The sequence below is a fragment of the Aegilops tauschii genome, chromosome 3 (genome assembly GCF_002575655.3).
Source record: "Aegilops tauschii subsp. strangulata cultivar AL8/78 chromosome 3, Aet v6.0, whole genome shotgun sequence".
Taxonomy (NCBI): domain Eukaryota; kingdom Viridiplantae; phylum Streptophyta; class Magnoliopsida; order Poales; family Poaceae; genus Aegilops; species Aegilops tauschii.
The window spans coordinates 612,828,518-612,846,583 of NC_053037.3; the positions used below are offsets into that span (position 1 = coordinate 612,828,518).

Here is an 18,066-nt window from a genome sequence, read left to right on the forward strand (position 1 = left end):
ATTTTTTTCTTATATAAAAATAAATTTTTAATAGATTAGCATTTTTTATAGACATGAATATATTTTTCTCGCAACACGTGATTATCTATTTTTACAAACGTTTATACTTTATATAACATAAACATTTTATTATTACTAAAAATATTATATGACATCAGTGCAATAACTATATTTTCGAGATTTAGGAAACACAAAAGCAAACGGCGGCAATCAATATGCGGCACCAAGTACGAAGATTCAGGCAACGTGGCAATAGCCGGCTCATGCATAATGGATGAACAGGCCGCTGGTTTATTTAGGGGTAAAATGAATTGAATGAGAGTCTAATTGCTGGAATTAACGCGGCCCAGCAGATCAACACCAACAAAAATAAAAACTTAAATGGAGATGCGGGGGATCGAACCCCGTGCCTCCCGCATGCAAAGCGGGCGCTCTACCATTTGAGCTACATCCCCGTTGTTGACGATGAAAATAGCCGTACCTTGCTGTTAATCAAACACACTAGCTAATCCGTGGATCCAGTGAGTTGCAACCAACAGGAACACTACTAGCAGCTAGTCTGTCCAATATTCTCTCTCTCAAAAAAAAAAAGCTAGTCTGTCCAAATGTCCAATCGTATTCACCCAACGCAAACAAGATCTCTGCTCGGGGGAATATATGCTACGCAGGTAGGGATGCAGGCGCCGTCCGCATGCGAGTCTGCCAAGAAAAAAAGAAACTAAACTTTGTTACTTTAATAATCGTGCTAGGCTTAATACGCTTCATGGACTCCTGGACGCCGTCGGCCTGCATGCCGCCTATAGCCATGTACGACACGCGCGTGTTAAACTTTAGGGCCTCTTTGATTCGCCGGAATTTCAAAACATGAAAACAAAATAAATATAGGCTTACAGTGTGTAAGAGGCTTAGAGAGGGTAGAATTGATGTAATGTATTGTGTATATTATTGAGCTTCGTGACGAGTATACATAGATGTAAAAAAATTTGAAGAGCAAGAAGCTTCCTAGAGATAAGATAAAATCAGTTACTATCTAATTTCAAACAATCTCTAACACCCCCGCAGTCGTTGTGGTAGAAGTAGAACAATAGGAGCATCGCAGACAATTAGACTGCAGAAAAACCGAAGGTAGAAGCTAATGAGACATTCACGTCACAAGATACTTTGACCATACAATAAACCGGCAAGTTGCTCAAGCGATGTGAGGTAGTTGAGAGCATGGGCATAATAGTCATGCGAGGGACATTGTGATCGATGTCGATGTGATGTCGGGGTTAGAAAGTGCCGTGCTGTCGAGAACGTAGGAATGCGCGAGGAAGAAAATAGAAACACGATCAAAATAGTCGTCAAGAATGGTGTTTGATGCCGAAGGTGATGTTTTCGAAGCAGTCATAGACGAGACGTCGCACCAGGTTTTCAAAGCTCCTATGAAGCAAATTTGTTGTGGCTGCTTTCCTCCTCCTCCTCAAGAAAAGTCTTCTTCCTCCTCCCGCCGACGTTGCCACCGATTCGTCCAACCTCTGATGACCTTTGGGTTGTGGAGGTGCGGAGGATCTCCCCCCGTCCCCGCCGGTGGGAGGGGCCCCTTCTCGTTGTTGTTAGGTTCAACGTCTTGGTTGGGGTTATGTCCCTCGGTAGGAATAATGTCTCCCACATCCTATCCCCGCCCCGATGGTGCGAATAGAGTCGGAGGAGGATGCGGTGGAGGTGTTTCTCCGTCGAATCTCGTGTGATTCGGTCGGTGCTGGTCTTCGGTGGATCTATTTGGATCCAGTTTTTATTCGTCTTCGCTCGTGTGGTTACATGTTTGATGTTTCCAATCTACAACTCTCTTCATCGGCGATGATTGCTGCTCTGGTGCACTGGTCCTTTAGGATCTTAGCACAGAACTTCCCAACTGTCTACTACAATAAGGTTTGCCTCACTTCGGTGAGGGGGGGTGATGATGAGGCGCACCTTCGGCTCGCTCCAGTGCTTGTAGTCGTCGGTAGGTGGTCCACAGATCTGGTTGTAATTTTATTATCACTTGTGTTCTTTATACTGTCATGATTGATGAATAGAGTGGAAATTTCTCTAGCAAGAAAAGGCTTTCAAAGCTCTTCTTTTCCATCTCTATGAGCGAAAACATTCTTTTATACTTTGATGACAGGTAGCATGCACATATCCTTTACTGATAGCTAATTTCAATTTTTTTCGGAAAAAGGTAATTTCCGCTGGACCAGTGCGCTCGGTTTCCAGCATGGTGTGGGCCAGCAATTGGATACTAATGGAAGAAAAGCCCAAGGCCCAGTTCGCTAGGGGAAAGGACGTTCCAGCTTGTTTCTTCTTCGTGGAGACAAGAACAGAGTGCTCTAATGGCGCCTCCAGCGGTCGGGGTAGGTGGGGTTGCTCGCACAGCTGGGACCCCTTGGATTCGGTGTCCGGGGCGGCCGCTCCATCAGGGCCGGCCGTGCGTCCGTCTCACGCGGTGCCCTTGCTCGACTCCCCCGACACGGTGGATCCCGGGAGCAGAGAAGGGGAGCTGCACCGAGCGGCCGGAGACGAGTGAGCTCGAGAGCTTCCAGCTTCGGACCCCGGCCATATCCAGCTCACATCTGAGGTAAAATCACCCGTTCCTCATTGCCCCCGCTCACTTTTGGTGTACGTCTAGCGCATCTAGGGTTATGTGCATTAGCTTTCCATACAAAGGGGAAAATGAAAGGAATGTGGCAGGCTCAAAGCTTGGTTAGATCAGTTCATGCAATTTTCCCTTTCTTTGTGTACAGATCTTATTTTTAATAAAATTCCACGGTATGTTGTCCACCTACTATTTCCCTAAAAAAAATATCATCATCATGTGGTTGATCAGGGCCGGCTGGTTGTCGTTACCCTCTCGGACCTTGCGATTAATTTAGTTAGGATCCACAATGACATGCGATTAATTTATCAGCTATTTAGGATCCGCAATCTCCCCACCGACTTTATTTTGCGTTATATTATCTTCGACGTTCAGGGTCCCTCTCAGCGTCGTTCGTTGTCCATCAAGACGGTGAGAGAACGGCAACATTGGCATTTCTTAAAGGTGGTATACATATGGGTCATGTCAATTATAACTCCTTCGGCGAGACAAAACTTTCGGATGAGATGTAGGCATCAGTCCACTTGCTTTTTATGTATAGTGATATTGTAGTCCTCTGTATTTAACAGCAAGCTGCTAGCGAGTTAAACTTACTTGACCCTCATTGTCACATTGGTTGAGAAGCCGTTGCTGCAGTCCTACTACAGTTTTTAATTTGAATTTTATTTTCTCCGGGCACATGGTACTAGGACCACAGTCCGCTTTTACCACGCAGACAGCAAAATGCATATACAACATATAGCATCTCAAACAACTTCAGTTTTAATTTTCTATTCATTGCAACGAAGGCAATACCCAAAATCTCAAGACACAAAAAGTGGATCTTAAGAACATGGTCTGAAAGGAACAGCAAAACCCAAGCATACAGCACACTGTATCTCACACAAATTCAGGTTTTCCTTACAATAAAGGTCCAGGTTTTTACACGTTGCAGAACATGCAATGGCAAAATAGACAGATCTTTTTTTATGGAAACAAGTTCCTGCACTGGTGAACTCATGTATGCAGTGCTTCCTTTATTCATAACATAATCAACTCCAGACATAGGTTTCATGATGTAGACTTCAAGTAGAATTTGGCCACATGAGCGATTCTTTGTTTCGTGCAAAACCAAATCTCAAGCCCCGAATCTTGCACGCTCTCACATTCTACCCTGCGTACAAACACAAAATCGTTCGAATTATAATTCACACAACTCAAGTGAAAAGACAAATGGAAAATGTATTTGTTTTCCTGATGCTAAGAGACTAATTACCGATACAAGGTAGTACTAAACCTAAACTGAGCAACGGTTTTGATAGGCAAACAATCATGTATCTATGTTTTTTTTGCGGGGTATGTATCTATGTTATTAATGTGGAGTATATGTGTCTCTCAATGCAATATTTCTACATATAATCAAAGGTGAAGTGGTACCACCAGTAGTCATTTTATGATAGACAATCCATGAGAAACATAATTGACAGCTTGTCAGCACTTTTGTGATTATAATATGATAATGTTAAAAGGGAGGCCAAAAGACTTACAAAATATATTTTCTCCTTGGGTCGCTAGGAGGAAAATGTTGGAGCAAAGTAGGGAACAAATCTCCCCGGGCTACTCTGATTCCACCATTCTTCGCTGCAATCTATCTTGATCATACTCTGCTTCTACTTTTGATTTTGGATATCCTTCATCTCATTGCACCGGGTTACACAAATATAAGACAACTCTTCAAATTCACAAGCTTGATTGCATATCGTGGATAGTTTTGGCAGCTCTTCCAATTTAAGCTTTTTCAACCGACAAAAAATTATTGTCGCTGTTTGATGCATGCCGCCACCTTCTGGCAATACTCCAGTTGCAATCAAACTTTCCATGTCCTGGCATTGTGCAACTGTTAGCTGCTCAAGGCGCATAAGGTGATGAACCCATGTCACATCTTTCAGTTTGTCACATTTATAGATGTTAACCACTCTGATGTTCATCCCTGCATTTTTCCATACCACTTTCTCTAGCTTTAGAAGATTATCCAATTCAAACATTTCTAGGTATGGAAGCAGACATTGGTTGTAAGTAGGACCACCTTCAACTTCCAACACCTTCTGACTGTGGAAGCTCGCCACAATAGCCAACTCCCGCAGTTCTTTTAGTCTGGATAAAAACTGCAAGTTAATAACAGCCAGATCACTCTTGTCTTCAAAGTGGTCCATGCAAAGTGCCTGTGTACATACCCTTTTCAAACGCACCAATTTTGTTATATGTGCTATGGTCTGCACACTAAAGCCAAGCATATGCAGATCTATGCTAGGGTTTGTTAATTCCTCCAGAAGCATATGCTGAGCCTGAGGGAAACTGACACCAGTACGAAAAAGGTCCAACCCTTGAAGCCTTTTTAGGTCCAATATTAGTCCTTCTGGTATTGTTTGTAGACCCATGTTATTTCTGATATACAGATACTTTAGTTTCGAGAGCTTCTTCAGTTCTGGAGGCAGGACGTCTATAGTTGTTGCAGAAAGATTGAGATGTTGCAGCTCAGTCAGTTCGCATATCTCGAAAGGGAACCGGTCTCTTTTCGTCCCCTCCAAGTCTAAAAAAGTTATCTTCTGAAAGTAACGAATGATCAGTTCAAGGGAGAACCCATGTTGAGCCACCAACATCTCCAGCCGTGGCAAATAAACCTTGGAAGACCATTGACCCCATCTTGATGTGTCTTCCTGTGATACCCAAGCCTTCTCACCTTGCCCCATTTCTCTTCGGCTAAGGCTGGTCTATATGAAGAATTTGGTAACCATTTGTTCTTGTATCCATGTTCATTCACAATCCAGATAGCCATCATACGGATCATGTTGTGCATCTTGACATGTGAACTTTCTGTAGACTCAAGGGTAGTGTCACCTTTCTCCAACATGGATGCATTTACCAAGCTATTAATGTATGTATAGCCCATATCACTAGCATTAGACACATCTAACAAACCAAGTCCTGTCCACCACCTTATTAGTTTCTCCATGGATATGTTACCATTTTCAGGCCATAATGAGCATAATAAAAAACGCTCCTTCATGTCACTTGTCATTTTATCGTAACTTTCTTGTAGACGTTTGAATAAATCTTCATGGCTACCAGTAAATTGATGGAGCTTTGATTTCTTCAATAGATCTCTGGTGGTTCTCCATTCCCTGGGATCTTTCAAGACCGACACAAATTTACCAATTTTGCATAAAGCCATTGGTAAACCGCTGCACTCCTCAGCTATCTGTTGTCAAGTTTCATATATCAGTTCAAATAGTTGTAGGAAATGGACTGGTACAGGTGCGGGAGAAAAAGTATACATACACAATTAGAAAAAAATTGAAATAAGTCATAGTAATATAATATGATACATACATGTACTTGCAAAATTTGCAGAAAACATGATCATACGTGAGTTATACAAAAAACGATTGCAGTAATCTTTTGTAATGCAACTATGGTCTTTTTGTGGTGCATATATAGGCGTATCTATGTATGGAATATATTCACATGTGCATTGCACTTCACTATGTCATAGTACCATGAATTGTTTTGAGATATATTTTAAATTTAAAAGCACTTGATTAAACCCAAATGGTTGTAGATACACATGGTTGTTCGAAACCCACCATTTGCAAAAGTAAATTTGGCAGCTAGTTGCTACTGCACCACATATAAATTCTCTCTCTTCATTTTTGTATTTTTAGAGTTCACCAAAATTGTGAAAGATATCACTGATGTATCCATGCTATGTATACTATGCAATGAAAAAAATAGCGCGCTACAGCAAAATAGCGGCGACCTCAAAATATGCTATTAGCGTGCTATATCGCGCTATAGCGTGCTATTAGCGAGACATTGTACACTGATATATTTAGCGAGGCAATTCTCAATACGATGGTATAGCGCGCTATTTTTTTCAGTGATACTATGAGCACATATAAAACTTCATGCAAAAATCTGATCCTGTGTAACCTACACATGCGTGGCAACTAGTTATACAATATCTGCCTTCACATTACCCATATTTGTAATAATACTAACTTTGCTGGGCCAGATTTCTTATGTAGTCGTAAATGATTGCAGGTCCAGCTGTTCTGATGCAATATCAATTCATTTAAGGTTGCATCTTTTTCTTACATAGTGTAGACAGCATATACTAGTTCAATGGTAGCATCGCCTCCATAGGCAAGAAAGTCCCCAAACAAATATTAACAAATTATCATATAATTAAAGCATAAACTCACTAACACCAATAGCATGTGTTAATTATGTTTTCTCATTGTTTCTTTAATTATATTGTAGGATTTGGTTGCCTCTTTTATTGCTCAAATGGATCTGGAACTATTTATTCGAACATGCAATCATGTGGTACTAACCTCTTCTGCAAGTTCATGAATTTCCTCATCATCGAAGATTTTACTTCCCACCTTCTGAGTGAAGAGATTCCATGCGTCTTGTTTACTCAAGCACTTCATTTGGATGGTATCCTCGGGGCAGCAGCATCCCATCTTGCTACACACGTACATGCTTCTTGTTGTGAAGACAACTTTACGCCGGTGTGGCTGTGCTGCATCAAGCGACGGGATGCCTACTTCGTCGAGATCAAGATCCTCCCATAGATCATCCACCAACAATAAGAAGCTCTTATCTCTGAGGTGGTTATGAATGATATGTGCTTGGGAAATTTGGTTGCCTATCTGAGGTATTGCTATACTAATGGCGATAGCTTTTTGCAAATCAGCAACTGTAGTGAATCCCTTGACAGCTTGAACAAACAGTACTTTGGCGAAATCATCATGGTACTTTGAACGAGAATCACTTACCAGATTGATAAGGGTTGTCTTGCCCACGCCTCCCATGCCCCAAACGCCAAAGAATGCAGACCTGGCGCTATTGTCCTTAATGAAATTGAGCACCTTCTTATAAGAGTCCTCCATCCCCGGCAATGGAGCTCGCAGCTCTTGTTGCTGGACATGGCGCACAGGGAGCGGGCTTGCTTTTACCTCTGGCAGTAATTTGTCACCTTGGCTTATGAGATCATTGGCTTTGTTGAGCTCCCTGTGAGCTTCCCAACTGATGGGGCACCTCTTAAAATAAGATACGATGGGATTTTCAAGCCTATTCATTTCAAGCCTATTCTTGATCTCTTTCTCTTTGTTTTGCAAACCGTCTATGCTCTGGAGCCATCTAATGCGTTCTGCAGAAGATGGGAAGGGATCCTGGTAGCGGAGATCGATTTGCATATCGCTCAACATCTTCACCTTTCTTCCAAGATCCTCCACATGGAGGTGAACGCTGTAGGAATAGCCAAGATGAACTGTTATGGGATCCCACCACTTGATAGCCATGAGAATCGAAGCGCAGATAGCAGCAATGCTGATCCATGTTGCTGTGTCAAGCTCCATCTGCTGCTGTGCTGCACACTTAATCCTTCCTCTCCTCTAAATTCTGTTCATCCAGATTCATATTAAGGTCCTAAGGACGGTAGAGTAGACTATGGCACTGTGCCAGAAGTTCTTAATGCTTAAAGCAGATTTTATGCAGCTATTTGTACTACCAATTGTTGCATTCTCCTTGTCAGTAGTGCCTTGGCACCACTCCATTAGAAAAAGCATAGCTTGGTACCAGTCTGGGGTTTAGCCCAGTGGTTAGGTGGTGGCGGACAAACCAAGGCGTTCACGGAAAAATTAATTATTCCGTGGAAGATGTATGTTACATTTTCTGTAACAATAGCTAGACTGCAAATTATTTGTCAGCATCTCAAATACATATAGAATAATTACAAACACAAAAATACAGTTGGACTTGACAGCTTCTTCATGGCTTAGGCTAAGCTACTTAATGGCCCAATATATATTTGGGCCGGCACATTGGTTTTGTCGACCGAGTCGGCCTCAGAGTTGGTTTGAAAATTTTGGTTTCAGAAATATTTTGGCCATGTTCAGCAATTTTTGGTTCATTACAGATGGATCACAGTCTGTTCCCAGCCGAATCCGGCCTAACCGTACAATGCCTCCAACAGGTGTTGTTTAAGGGCTTTGTTTCCCTCTTCTGTTTTAGAATTGCTGGCCGGTTATAGGTCAGTGTCATGGCAGTTTTTTTTATTTCTTTTTACAGCATGGCTGGCTTCGTTAATCTACATCCTGGCTTAATGCAATCGTCTGGGCCACTTGAATGCAAAGGGCCGGCGTGTGGGCTTGGTTGCACATTGTACAGAACAGATCATGCAGCAGGAGCAGTTGGTAACATTCAAGTAGACCAGCCATAATACACAAAAGGACCCAAGCATATCACTTTTCTCTTGTGAGAAAAAAAGCAAGTTACTATAGACATTATAGAGTTTCAAGAACTAGGATGGATGCATAGATGTCATCTTCATCCCAATAATGTCCCCGATTTAGGGCGTCTATCGAATTACTGATGTATGTAAGTGCTACCTTACTTCCTCCTTGCATATGCGTCTCTTTAGTTATCCATCTGTTCCCGCAAAACTCCCGCGCCTCCTCTGGCCTAGCTTGCCAATCTGCTTGTTTGATTGCAGAATACTTTTTTGGGCACTTTGTCCTATGCTGGTGTATGAAGGCTCTGAGCAGATCTGTGGAAAACCTTACATCTCAATTTATTGAGTTTAGAGGAGAGAATTGAGCAGTTTGAAGATGGAGCCAACAGTGTGGGAAATCATTTTCGTTCTTACTCTCATACCTCTCATACCCATCATGAGCATGTATTGGACGATTACAAAAATGGTTATGCTAGTAGGATGGAGCATCGTTTTCGTCTCTATTGTTAATGTTATCATCAACAAGTATAGGACGATGCCTTCTTTTCTTTTGCGGAGAATGTATGGGATGATTCTGCTGGCAATGGCACGGGTCATCGTTGCTAATATTGGCTCCATTATTAATATTTCCGGTCGTATGAAGAATATTGGAGTTGCAGTCGCAAAGCTGCGTGCCATGCAAATAGCCCTCCGTCGTCTGGACCCACTCCTATGTTCTAAACAATGCATCCATTGGATGAACAGTGTGGACACTTTGCAACGCTTGGAGCAAGATATTAAGGTTGGGTATGGCGAATGCGGTTTGAAATACTCAAAGAGGCTCCACTTAAGCAAGAAAGCGAACCTGATGCTATACAGAGCCATTGATCTCCTCGGGCAAGGAGGAGAATTCTTGCACCCGAAAAGTCATTTGCATGGAACGATGAACTTCTACAAGAAGAAGGTGATTGGTTTCATTAATGCCGTGGACAACAACTCTGGATTGCTCGGGATTTGGGGCACCGGTGGTATGGGCAAGACATGCCTTCTCAAGCTGGTTAGTCATTCTCGCTCAGAGTATGATGATGATTCCTTTAATATCATGTCTGTTCGTGCTGGCATTGGATGTACAGTTAGTCAGGTGCAAGAAGCTATTGCCACTAATATGGGACTATCTGTAACGCACAATGAGACTTCCCAAGCAAATATCATTCGTGACCACCTCAGTGATGTGAGCTTCTTATTGCTGTTAGATGATCTATGGGAGTATCTTGATTTGGAAGCTGTGGGCATACCCTTGCCGTTGGGGAGTGTTGTAGTCTCCCTTCAGGGAGGGTTGGCACGGCAAAAACAGCGTAAAGTTGTGCTAACAACAAGGAACATGAATTTGTGTGACAAGATGGGGTGCAGCCACGACAATACCATCAAAATGGAGTGCTTGGACGAAGAAGATGCTTGGAAACTCTACCGTAGAGGTTGGTCTGTATTCATCAATAGAGATTTCGACATAGAAGGAAACAGATTATTGCCTGAAATACAACCAGAGCAAGAATCATCCAGCTGGAAATACCCTCGGGATGATCGGTTCCTGGGAATGGTGGGCTTCTATAATAAGGTGTGTTATTCCATCGAAGACAAGGGCACCCAATCCCTATTGTTGGGGGTCTGGGGCATGAGAGGTGTGGGCAAGACAACTCTTCTCAGGCTCGTGCGTGATGCTTACACAGGTAACACTTGCTTCAAGCACATTATGTTCGTTGGGGCTGGAACTGGATCTGTGGTGAACAATGTGCAACATGCTATCGCCGTCAATCTAGGCTTAGATTTGGCCATGATGTCATCACTAGATGAGTTGTCCCGAGCCATGCATATCTTCAACTATCTCGAACACGAGAGCTTCTTGTTGTTACTAGATGACATAAGAGAGCCCTTTAATTGGTGGGCTGTTGGCTTGCCAATATTGTCGCATAGGCGGCAAAAGATAATCTTCGTGACGAGGAGTCGGGCTGCATGTGCCCTCATGGGGTGTCATGCCGCCAACATCATTGAGATGTGGTGTCTAGGAAAAAATGATGCATGGAGCCTCTTCAAAGATAAGGTCGGGATTGGAATCATCGATGATCATCCTCAAGTTCACCATCTTGCAAAGCAGGTATATATATTTTGCCTATCAAATATACCCTTCCTTTCCAATTTATAAGGCCCACACGTACTCAAGGTTCAAATTTTGATCATCAGATTGGCCACTAAAATATGAGTTATGTGCCACAAGAAGTATACCATTGAATTCGTGTTTGAAAGAAAGTTTCTTGTGGTATAATTTTGTGCCTCATAACTTACATATATTATTAGTATAACTTGGAAGGAGTGATTATTTGTGTATTTATGTAAAGAAATGGCTGTATATTTAACATTCAAGTACATACCATTCGTGTGGAAACAAGAATTGCCCCTGAACTAACTTAGTTGAGTATGTGATAAGCAGATGGTGTCACGGTGCGGTGGCTTGCCCCTAGCCTTATGTGCCCTTGGTCGAGCCATGTCAAATAAGAGAGACCCGAGGGAATGGAGAAGCGCCTGCGGTCAGCTCACAGCTATTGGCCTAGAGCCATGTGAAATCGACGAGAAGGTGGGTACTATAATCATTGACCCTCTGTATGGATGAAGAAGGGATCCCATCATCCGAGCTGGACAGATCCAAGGCAAGACCACCATCGACCATCCGGATGTATGGGGAGAGGTCCCCATCATCCTAGCTAAACAGATCCAACCCAATACCAGCGTCGGACAAAAAGGGGAAATACTGCGCTCCTCAAGATCAGGCAAAATCTTTCAGCAGGCACTTGGACTCCCCCCTCCAGTGGAAAAATATAGGCCTCACAAAGGGAGTGAATCTGATTGATATCAATATCTCTGATACAGATAGCAGATATGGTGTGTTTTTAGTCTGCATTTGGCATCGTGGTGCACTACGATAGTCCAGCTTATCCAACTAGCATTGGCCTATTTTAGTTTTTGTTTAATAACCTTTATCTCTAGTTTGCTGGCTATTTTCCCACATATTATAACATATAAGCACAGCCAACACAGTGCAGCAACTGTGTACTGAGCCTCAGTTGAGTTTGCAACGCCGGAATTGCATTTTGTACGGGACTCGTGTATGTGATCTGGATCACTAATTATGTTAATGCAAGTAAAAACATTGTTGCTTCATAGTATAACCTACGTCTCATTCTGAAATTCTCTTGGGACAAAATCTCACAGTATCATGTTTTTTACGATACAGTCCCATCAACTGATACTAACCACTGACAAGAAGCAATACTGTTGGCTATCCCGATCCTGACAAACGTGCCAACTTGCAAACGAGCTTGTTTTGTGAGGTAAGGCACTGTCCTGCTCGCTCTTTCACGAGCTTGGCTCAATTCCGCATCGCTGCAGGCATTGTGCCAGTTGATCATCTGTTTTAGTAGGGTCTGTTGTTGATATACATCTTGTACTCTGCTGTTTTCCTTGATAATCGATATATCAAGTTGGCTCTAGGTTTTTCCTAGAAGAAACAGATTTATCCTTTCTGCCTGAAGTTTGTTTCAGCAATTCACAGATTAGCGTGTAATTCAAGAATATATGGCATGTGCTTTCCCGCAATTAGATTGTTGCACTTTACAGATGTAAACTACTACCATCCGGGTACAAGGTTTGTTCAACATCATTGACATGCTATCATCGAGCCTTCTTTAGCGGCCATAACACCCAACCATTCACGATGGAGCTCTTGATATTCAGACCGTGGTAATTTTATATAAACTGCATTTATATACTCCATATCTCATATAAATGACGCATTAATCCCTCTGCTATTTCTCTGTCAAAAGCTGTTGTGGTGCTAGCAGTAGGCGACACCATTTGTTAACTGTTGGGATTGCTCGTTATCGCCGAGAAGGCTGAACCCTGCAGGTTTTGGTCATAATGAAAATAAAAATAGAAAAAAATGTAATACATTCTTGTTGATACATATCAATCGATTTGCAGCAAGGCACATATCATACCACACCAGCGAAACAACCATGCATGCACGCGTCATCAATACTAAAGTCTGGACGAACATGGCATAAACAATGTCTGATTCAGAGGACGGCACATCAACTGTTGTTCCCAATACAAAGAACATGAAAGTACTGCTTACATGTGTGCTCTGTTTCATGGACTTGTTTCTGCTAGTGATTCTAATCTGTTGTTGATTTTTTTAGACCGCGAACCGCTCATGTTGAGCGATTCTTGCTCCAATCTCACAACAATCTCACCGAGGATTCTAACATGTTCGTAGACTTGGCGAGCTTGATGATGGCTTTCGTACGTAGTATCTTCATTGGTAGCGTCCCAACTAGTGTTTGAGGAACATCCCTCTTTTGGAAGATGATGGTCCTATAGTCCCAGTAGTCGATTGTGAGGCACATGGTGTGTATACCAAACTTATGTATTGAGATGGAATATGGACGAACTGTGAATCACCCAAGTGCTGCCTTTGGGATTCTTTACACTACACCTAGCACCATCTCAGTATTGGTTCACAAATTTGGTGAGGAAAATGTGCTCTTTGTATTGGTTTTCTCTAATATCTCCATTACAAAAGAGTGGATATGGACTGTTTCACCCACCCAACAAAGGACCTCCATATATGCATTGTGTGGTGGTGAAAAAACTTCCGCTTGCATATATATAGTGCCCATTCCTCTACTACCAAAGAGCTCCTCGGGTCATCATATTGCCATGATCATTTGCATTACTATGGCATGGTGGGTCATCATGCTTATGGTATTCTATGGAAATGCAGTTTGTACCCACTTGAATCTATCTTTCACCCCTGCCAAAAACAAAACATGAAATTCTGAAATCTGAATCCAGAGCTCCCAATCCATGGAAACAATGGCATAACAAAATAGGGGAAATCTGGTCCAGAGCTCCAATGTCTTTGCTTTTGAGATAGCTCACCGCTCATACCGAATGGTCAGAGCTCCAATATTTAAATGGTAAAAAACAGAAATTGGAAGTCATCGGGGGATTGTCATCCACCTGAATGTGAACAACACCTGTTTGTGAGGTCCATCTTTTTCTACTTGGAGAGTTTGGCTTTTGAAACAATCCGCAAGCAAGCGAATATGTTAACGATATAGATTGACGCAATTGGCGAAACAGAGCACTGAAGGGGAACTTTCATCCAGGAGTAGGACGAGTTCCATGCTGTTGGACATTCACAGAAACTAGACCAAGAAAGAGGTGATGATGCCACTGAAGAACATTTTCCTTCGTGTTGAGTAGTACCACCTCTGTTCCAACTGCCAAAACGTCTAACATGTAGGAATAGAGGGAGTACAAGATTTGATCAAGGCCTTGCCCCAGCTTGGCAACGACATCACTCCTATCGGGCTCATGTTGGCATGGCCCAAACATTTGCGGATTTGAAAAAGATCATATATTTTCAAAAATATGTTAACGGATTAGAAATTTTCACACGTTTGAAATCAACTCACTAATAGTTTTTGTAAAAAAATCTTTCCCTATTTTGGGAACCTTAGATTCCCAGCCAGTTTTTTCCGTTTTCGGAACCATCTAGGAGGTTCCTAAACCGTGTTTCTTTATTTTTATTTTCTTTTCGTTTTTGCTTTTTAACCTTCTCTCCTATTTTTATTTTTCTCTTTTCTTTCCTTTTTGTTTTCTTTGAATTTTTCCTTTTGCGGTTTATTGTTCCTATTTTTCATAATATTATAAATTCAAAATTTTAAAATATTTCATTTTTTGCAATTTTTCAAAAAATTTCATATTCTCAAAAGAATATGTTCGGATTACTTATGTTTTTTCATATTTATTAATCAATGCTCATAAAATTCAGAAAACGATTTTCAATTTTTATTTTTGCTCATATTTATTTATTAATCAACGTTCACAAATTTAGAACTATTGTTAATTAACAAAATTTGGAAATTCAGAAAATGTGCACTTTGTTAAATATTGTTCAGAGTTTTCAGAAGTGTTTCCCATTTAAAAATATGTTTTAAAAAGTGTGGCAATACCTTAGGCACGAGTCGTCTGCAGGGAGCCCAAACTGGGCCGGCCCACAACCACTTGCCGCATCGTGTTGACGTCATGCTTGATTCTATTTTTATTTTGGTTTTTTCCTTCGAACTTTTTACTTCTGTGTGTGTCTATATATATATATATATATATATATATATATATATATATATATATATATATATATATATATATATATATATATATATATATAAACATGTGTATCTTAAAACCACTTTAAATTTACATTAATTTTAGAAAATGTGTATAGAAAAATATTTTTTATATACACAGAAAATGTATAACATTAATGAAATGGACTGTTATATCTTCCAAATGTTCGGATTATATGTATAGATCCGAACGATCCCAATCGCATGCAATCTCGCTAACAAGCCGCATGCAATATGCGTTAAATATTATTTTATTACCAAATGAATTCAGCGTAACCCATTGCATGCACATAAAAACAAAATTGATGACATCACAAAAGATTCCATTAAAACTCAAAACTCAAAATGTTTTGTAGCTCAAATCGTCACTTGGACTGAAAAACTGTTTTCACATAAAAAAATCATCTCAGCGAGCCCTATGAAACTAGATCCCATGTCGATATGTTTCGATGACTTCTTTTCAGATAAAAAGTTACCACACCTAGGGTATACAAGTTATCATGTCTGTGCTATATAGGTTACCACAATGTTTACATAGGCAAATTTCGGGCATAAAAATGACTTATTCCTACTTTCTCCCACGTGCAAAAGCACTAAAAATGCAGGCAAACTAATGTCATCGTAGATTCTCTTTATTTTGAAATTTCAAAAAGTTTTGTAGCTCAAACCACCTGTTCGATTCAAAATCTGTTTTCACAAAAAAATCAGCCGCGACGAGACATTCGAAACTAATACCATGTCGGCATGTTTTGAATACTTTTTTTTCTGGGTCAAAAGTTATCACGCCCGCGCTAAATAAGTTATCATTTATGCTATGTGTATATTACCATTTATTTGCACACATCATACCGGAGTATATTTTCAACAAGTTTTTTCATGGGTCAAAGTTATCGTGGTGTCTGTACCCAAGTTATCAGGACCGGGAGCCTATATTATCATGCTATTTACACAAAAAGTTATCAAAGTATGTTTTCAACAACTTTTTCTCACGGGTCAAAATTATTGTGGTGTTTCATGTTTGTAGCTAAGTTATCAGGTCCGGGGAGCCTATATTACCATGTTATTTATATAGATGTTACCGAAGTATGTTTGCAAACAACTTTTTTACATGGGTCAAAGTTATGGTGATGTTTGTATTTAAGTTATCATGTCCGAGAGCGTATATTATCATGTTATTTACACGAGAAGTTATCAGTGATATGTTTTCAACAATGTTTTTCATGGATCAAAGTTATCATGGTGTTTATTTCCAAATTATCAGGACCGGGAGCCTATATTATCATGCTATTTACACAAAAAGTTTTCAAAGTATGTTTTCAACAACTTTTTTTCATGGATCAAAATTATCATGGTGTTTGTATCTAAGTTATCAGGTCCGGGAACCTATATTATCACGTTATTTAACCGATGTTACTGGAGTATATTTTCAACATCTTTTTTCCATGGGTCAAAATTATCATGATGTTTATACCTAAGTTATCAAGTCCGGGAGTGTATACTATCTTGCTATTTACAAAGAAGTTATCGGTGAAATATATCAAAATGCAATGCTAACCTAGTTGCTGAAAAGAGACATAAAACATATGAATGTAGGTCTCTAGCCGTACGGAGATAAAGAAAACCAGAGAAACAAATCACAAGGGCCATGTAATGGAAATTAGAGTAATCATTGGTGACAAATACTGTTATCCTTTAGAAACAACAGCAACGAGCCGATGTCCTAGTGGTTAATTGGCTAGCTGTGCTATTGTAGCACCAGGGATCGAATCCCATTTCGCACTTTATTTTTCTGAACCGTGTGAGGGATTGGACCCACAGGAATTGGTCAGCCAGGGGCGCAAATCAAGTAGCCCATGCCTAGCGTGAGACTCGCCGCTAGCATTAACTAACCACGATTTTAAAACGCGCCGTCGGATCAGCAAAACGGACGGAGATCAGATCGTTTGGACCTATTGTGATAATCAGAACGTTTGGTAATTACAAATTTCGTAATGAAATTGTGCGAATGTTAATCATGTGAGCTGAAAATGTTTGTGACAATTAAAATATCTTACATTTCAGAAAAATGTACGTGGTATTTAAAGAAAACGTTTACACAATGTATAAAAATAATTCAAAAAATGTTGCGTACATTCAAAAACTGTACATCGCATTTTAAAAACATCTTCACAAGTTTCAAAAATGTGTTCGTGACATCTTCAAAAAATATGTCTACAATGTAAAAAAAGGTTAGCATAGTTCAAACATAAATTATCATTTGTAAAATGTTTCAACATGTATTTGATAAAATGTTTAAAACATATCTAAAAAATATATTCAAAACTTATTTTTGTAAAAATGTCTAACATGTAAAAAAATGTATTACATGTATAAAAAATGTATTGCATGTATGAAAAGTAGACACGTGTTCAAAAAATGAAAGAAAACCGACAAAGAAACAAAAGAAGCGAAGAAACCAAAAAAACCGAGAGAAAAATAAAGGAAAACAAAGTAAAATGAAGAAAAAACCCGAAGAAAGCATTAAAAAAACAAAGAAAGCCAGAAATATAACGAATGAAAAGGAAAGCCATATGAAACTGGCAAAGAAAGAAAACCAAAGAAAAAACATTAACAAAGATTTTTTTTAAACCAGACTGAACGGATCAAACGCAACGACTGTACACAGGCGAGCGAAGCCATGAAACAGCACAGCTAATGGGCCAGCACTTTGTCGTCTGCCCGTAGGCGGTTTCCGTTAGAAATTGGTATGGGTGAGACATAGCTTGACGCTCCTGGGTGCTCCTCTTTCCAAAATTAGGCATATCTTTGGTAGCCATATTTCTATAGCGCATGACTAGCTTCTCTGCATCACAAACTTATCGCTTATCAGACTGTAGTCTGAAGTACGAGTTTTTTTTCTTCTTAGTAGTGAATTCAAACTCCATGCCCGGGCCATATTGCTGTTATTGTTT

At 40.4% G+C, this 18,066-nt stretch overlaps 2 protein-coding genes and 1 non-coding gene across 3 annotated transcripts; 1 reads left to right on the top strand and 2 right to left on the bottom strand.

Moving 5' to 3' along the window:
- Positions 1-382: 382 nt before the first annotated feature.
- On the bottom strand, positions 383-455 carry TRNAA-UGC (transfer RNA alanine (anticodon UGC)). Its single transcript has one exon. It is a non-coding gene; the product is annotated as a tRNA-Ala (tRNA).
- A 3,300-nt stretch (positions 456-3,755) lies between these two features.
- On the bottom strand, positions 3,756-8,016 carry LOC141020835 (disease resistance protein RPS5-like). The gene is made up of 3 exons (XM_073495782.1): positions 6,988-8,016; positions 4,600-4,758; positions 3,756-3,767 (listed from the first exon to the last, which is right to left on the bottom strand). Exons 1-3 carry the CDS (start codon positions 8,014-8,016, stop codon positions 3,756-3,758), a joined length of 1,200 nt encoding a protein of 399 aa, XP_073351883.1.
- Positions 8,017-9,267: 1,251 nt separating this feature from the next.
- Positions 9,268-12,018, top strand: LOC120962098 (probable disease resistance protein At1g12290). The gene is made up of 2 exons (XM_045233960.2): positions 9,268-11,022; positions 11,356-12,018. The coding sequence occupies exons 1-2, from the start codon at positions 9,268-9,270 to the stop codon at positions 11,533-11,535; spliced, it is 1,935 nt and encodes a 644-aa protein (XP_045089895.1). The 3' UTR covers positions 11,536-12,018.
- Positions 12,019-18,066: the final 6,048 nt, after the last annotated feature.

Excerpts from the sequence above, each read along its gene's own strand:
- LOC141020835 (XM_073495782.1), bottom strand. The coding sequence starts at position 8,016 with ATGGAGCTTGACACAGCAACATGGATCAGCATTGCTGCTATCTGCGCT. Across the intron at positions 4,759-6,987 it reads TTCATGAACTTGCAGAAGAG|TTTTTATCCAGACTAAAAGA; the intron begins GTTAGTACCACA and ends ATTAACTTGCAG.
- LOC120962098 (XM_045233960.2), top strand. The coding sequence starts at position 9,268 with ATGGAGCCAACAGTGTGGGAAATCATTTTCGTTCTTACTCTCATACCT. Across the intron at positions 11,023-11,355 it reads TTCACCATCTTGCAAAGCAG|ATGGTGTCACGGTGCGGTGG; the intron begins GTATATATATTT and ends TGTGATAAGCAG.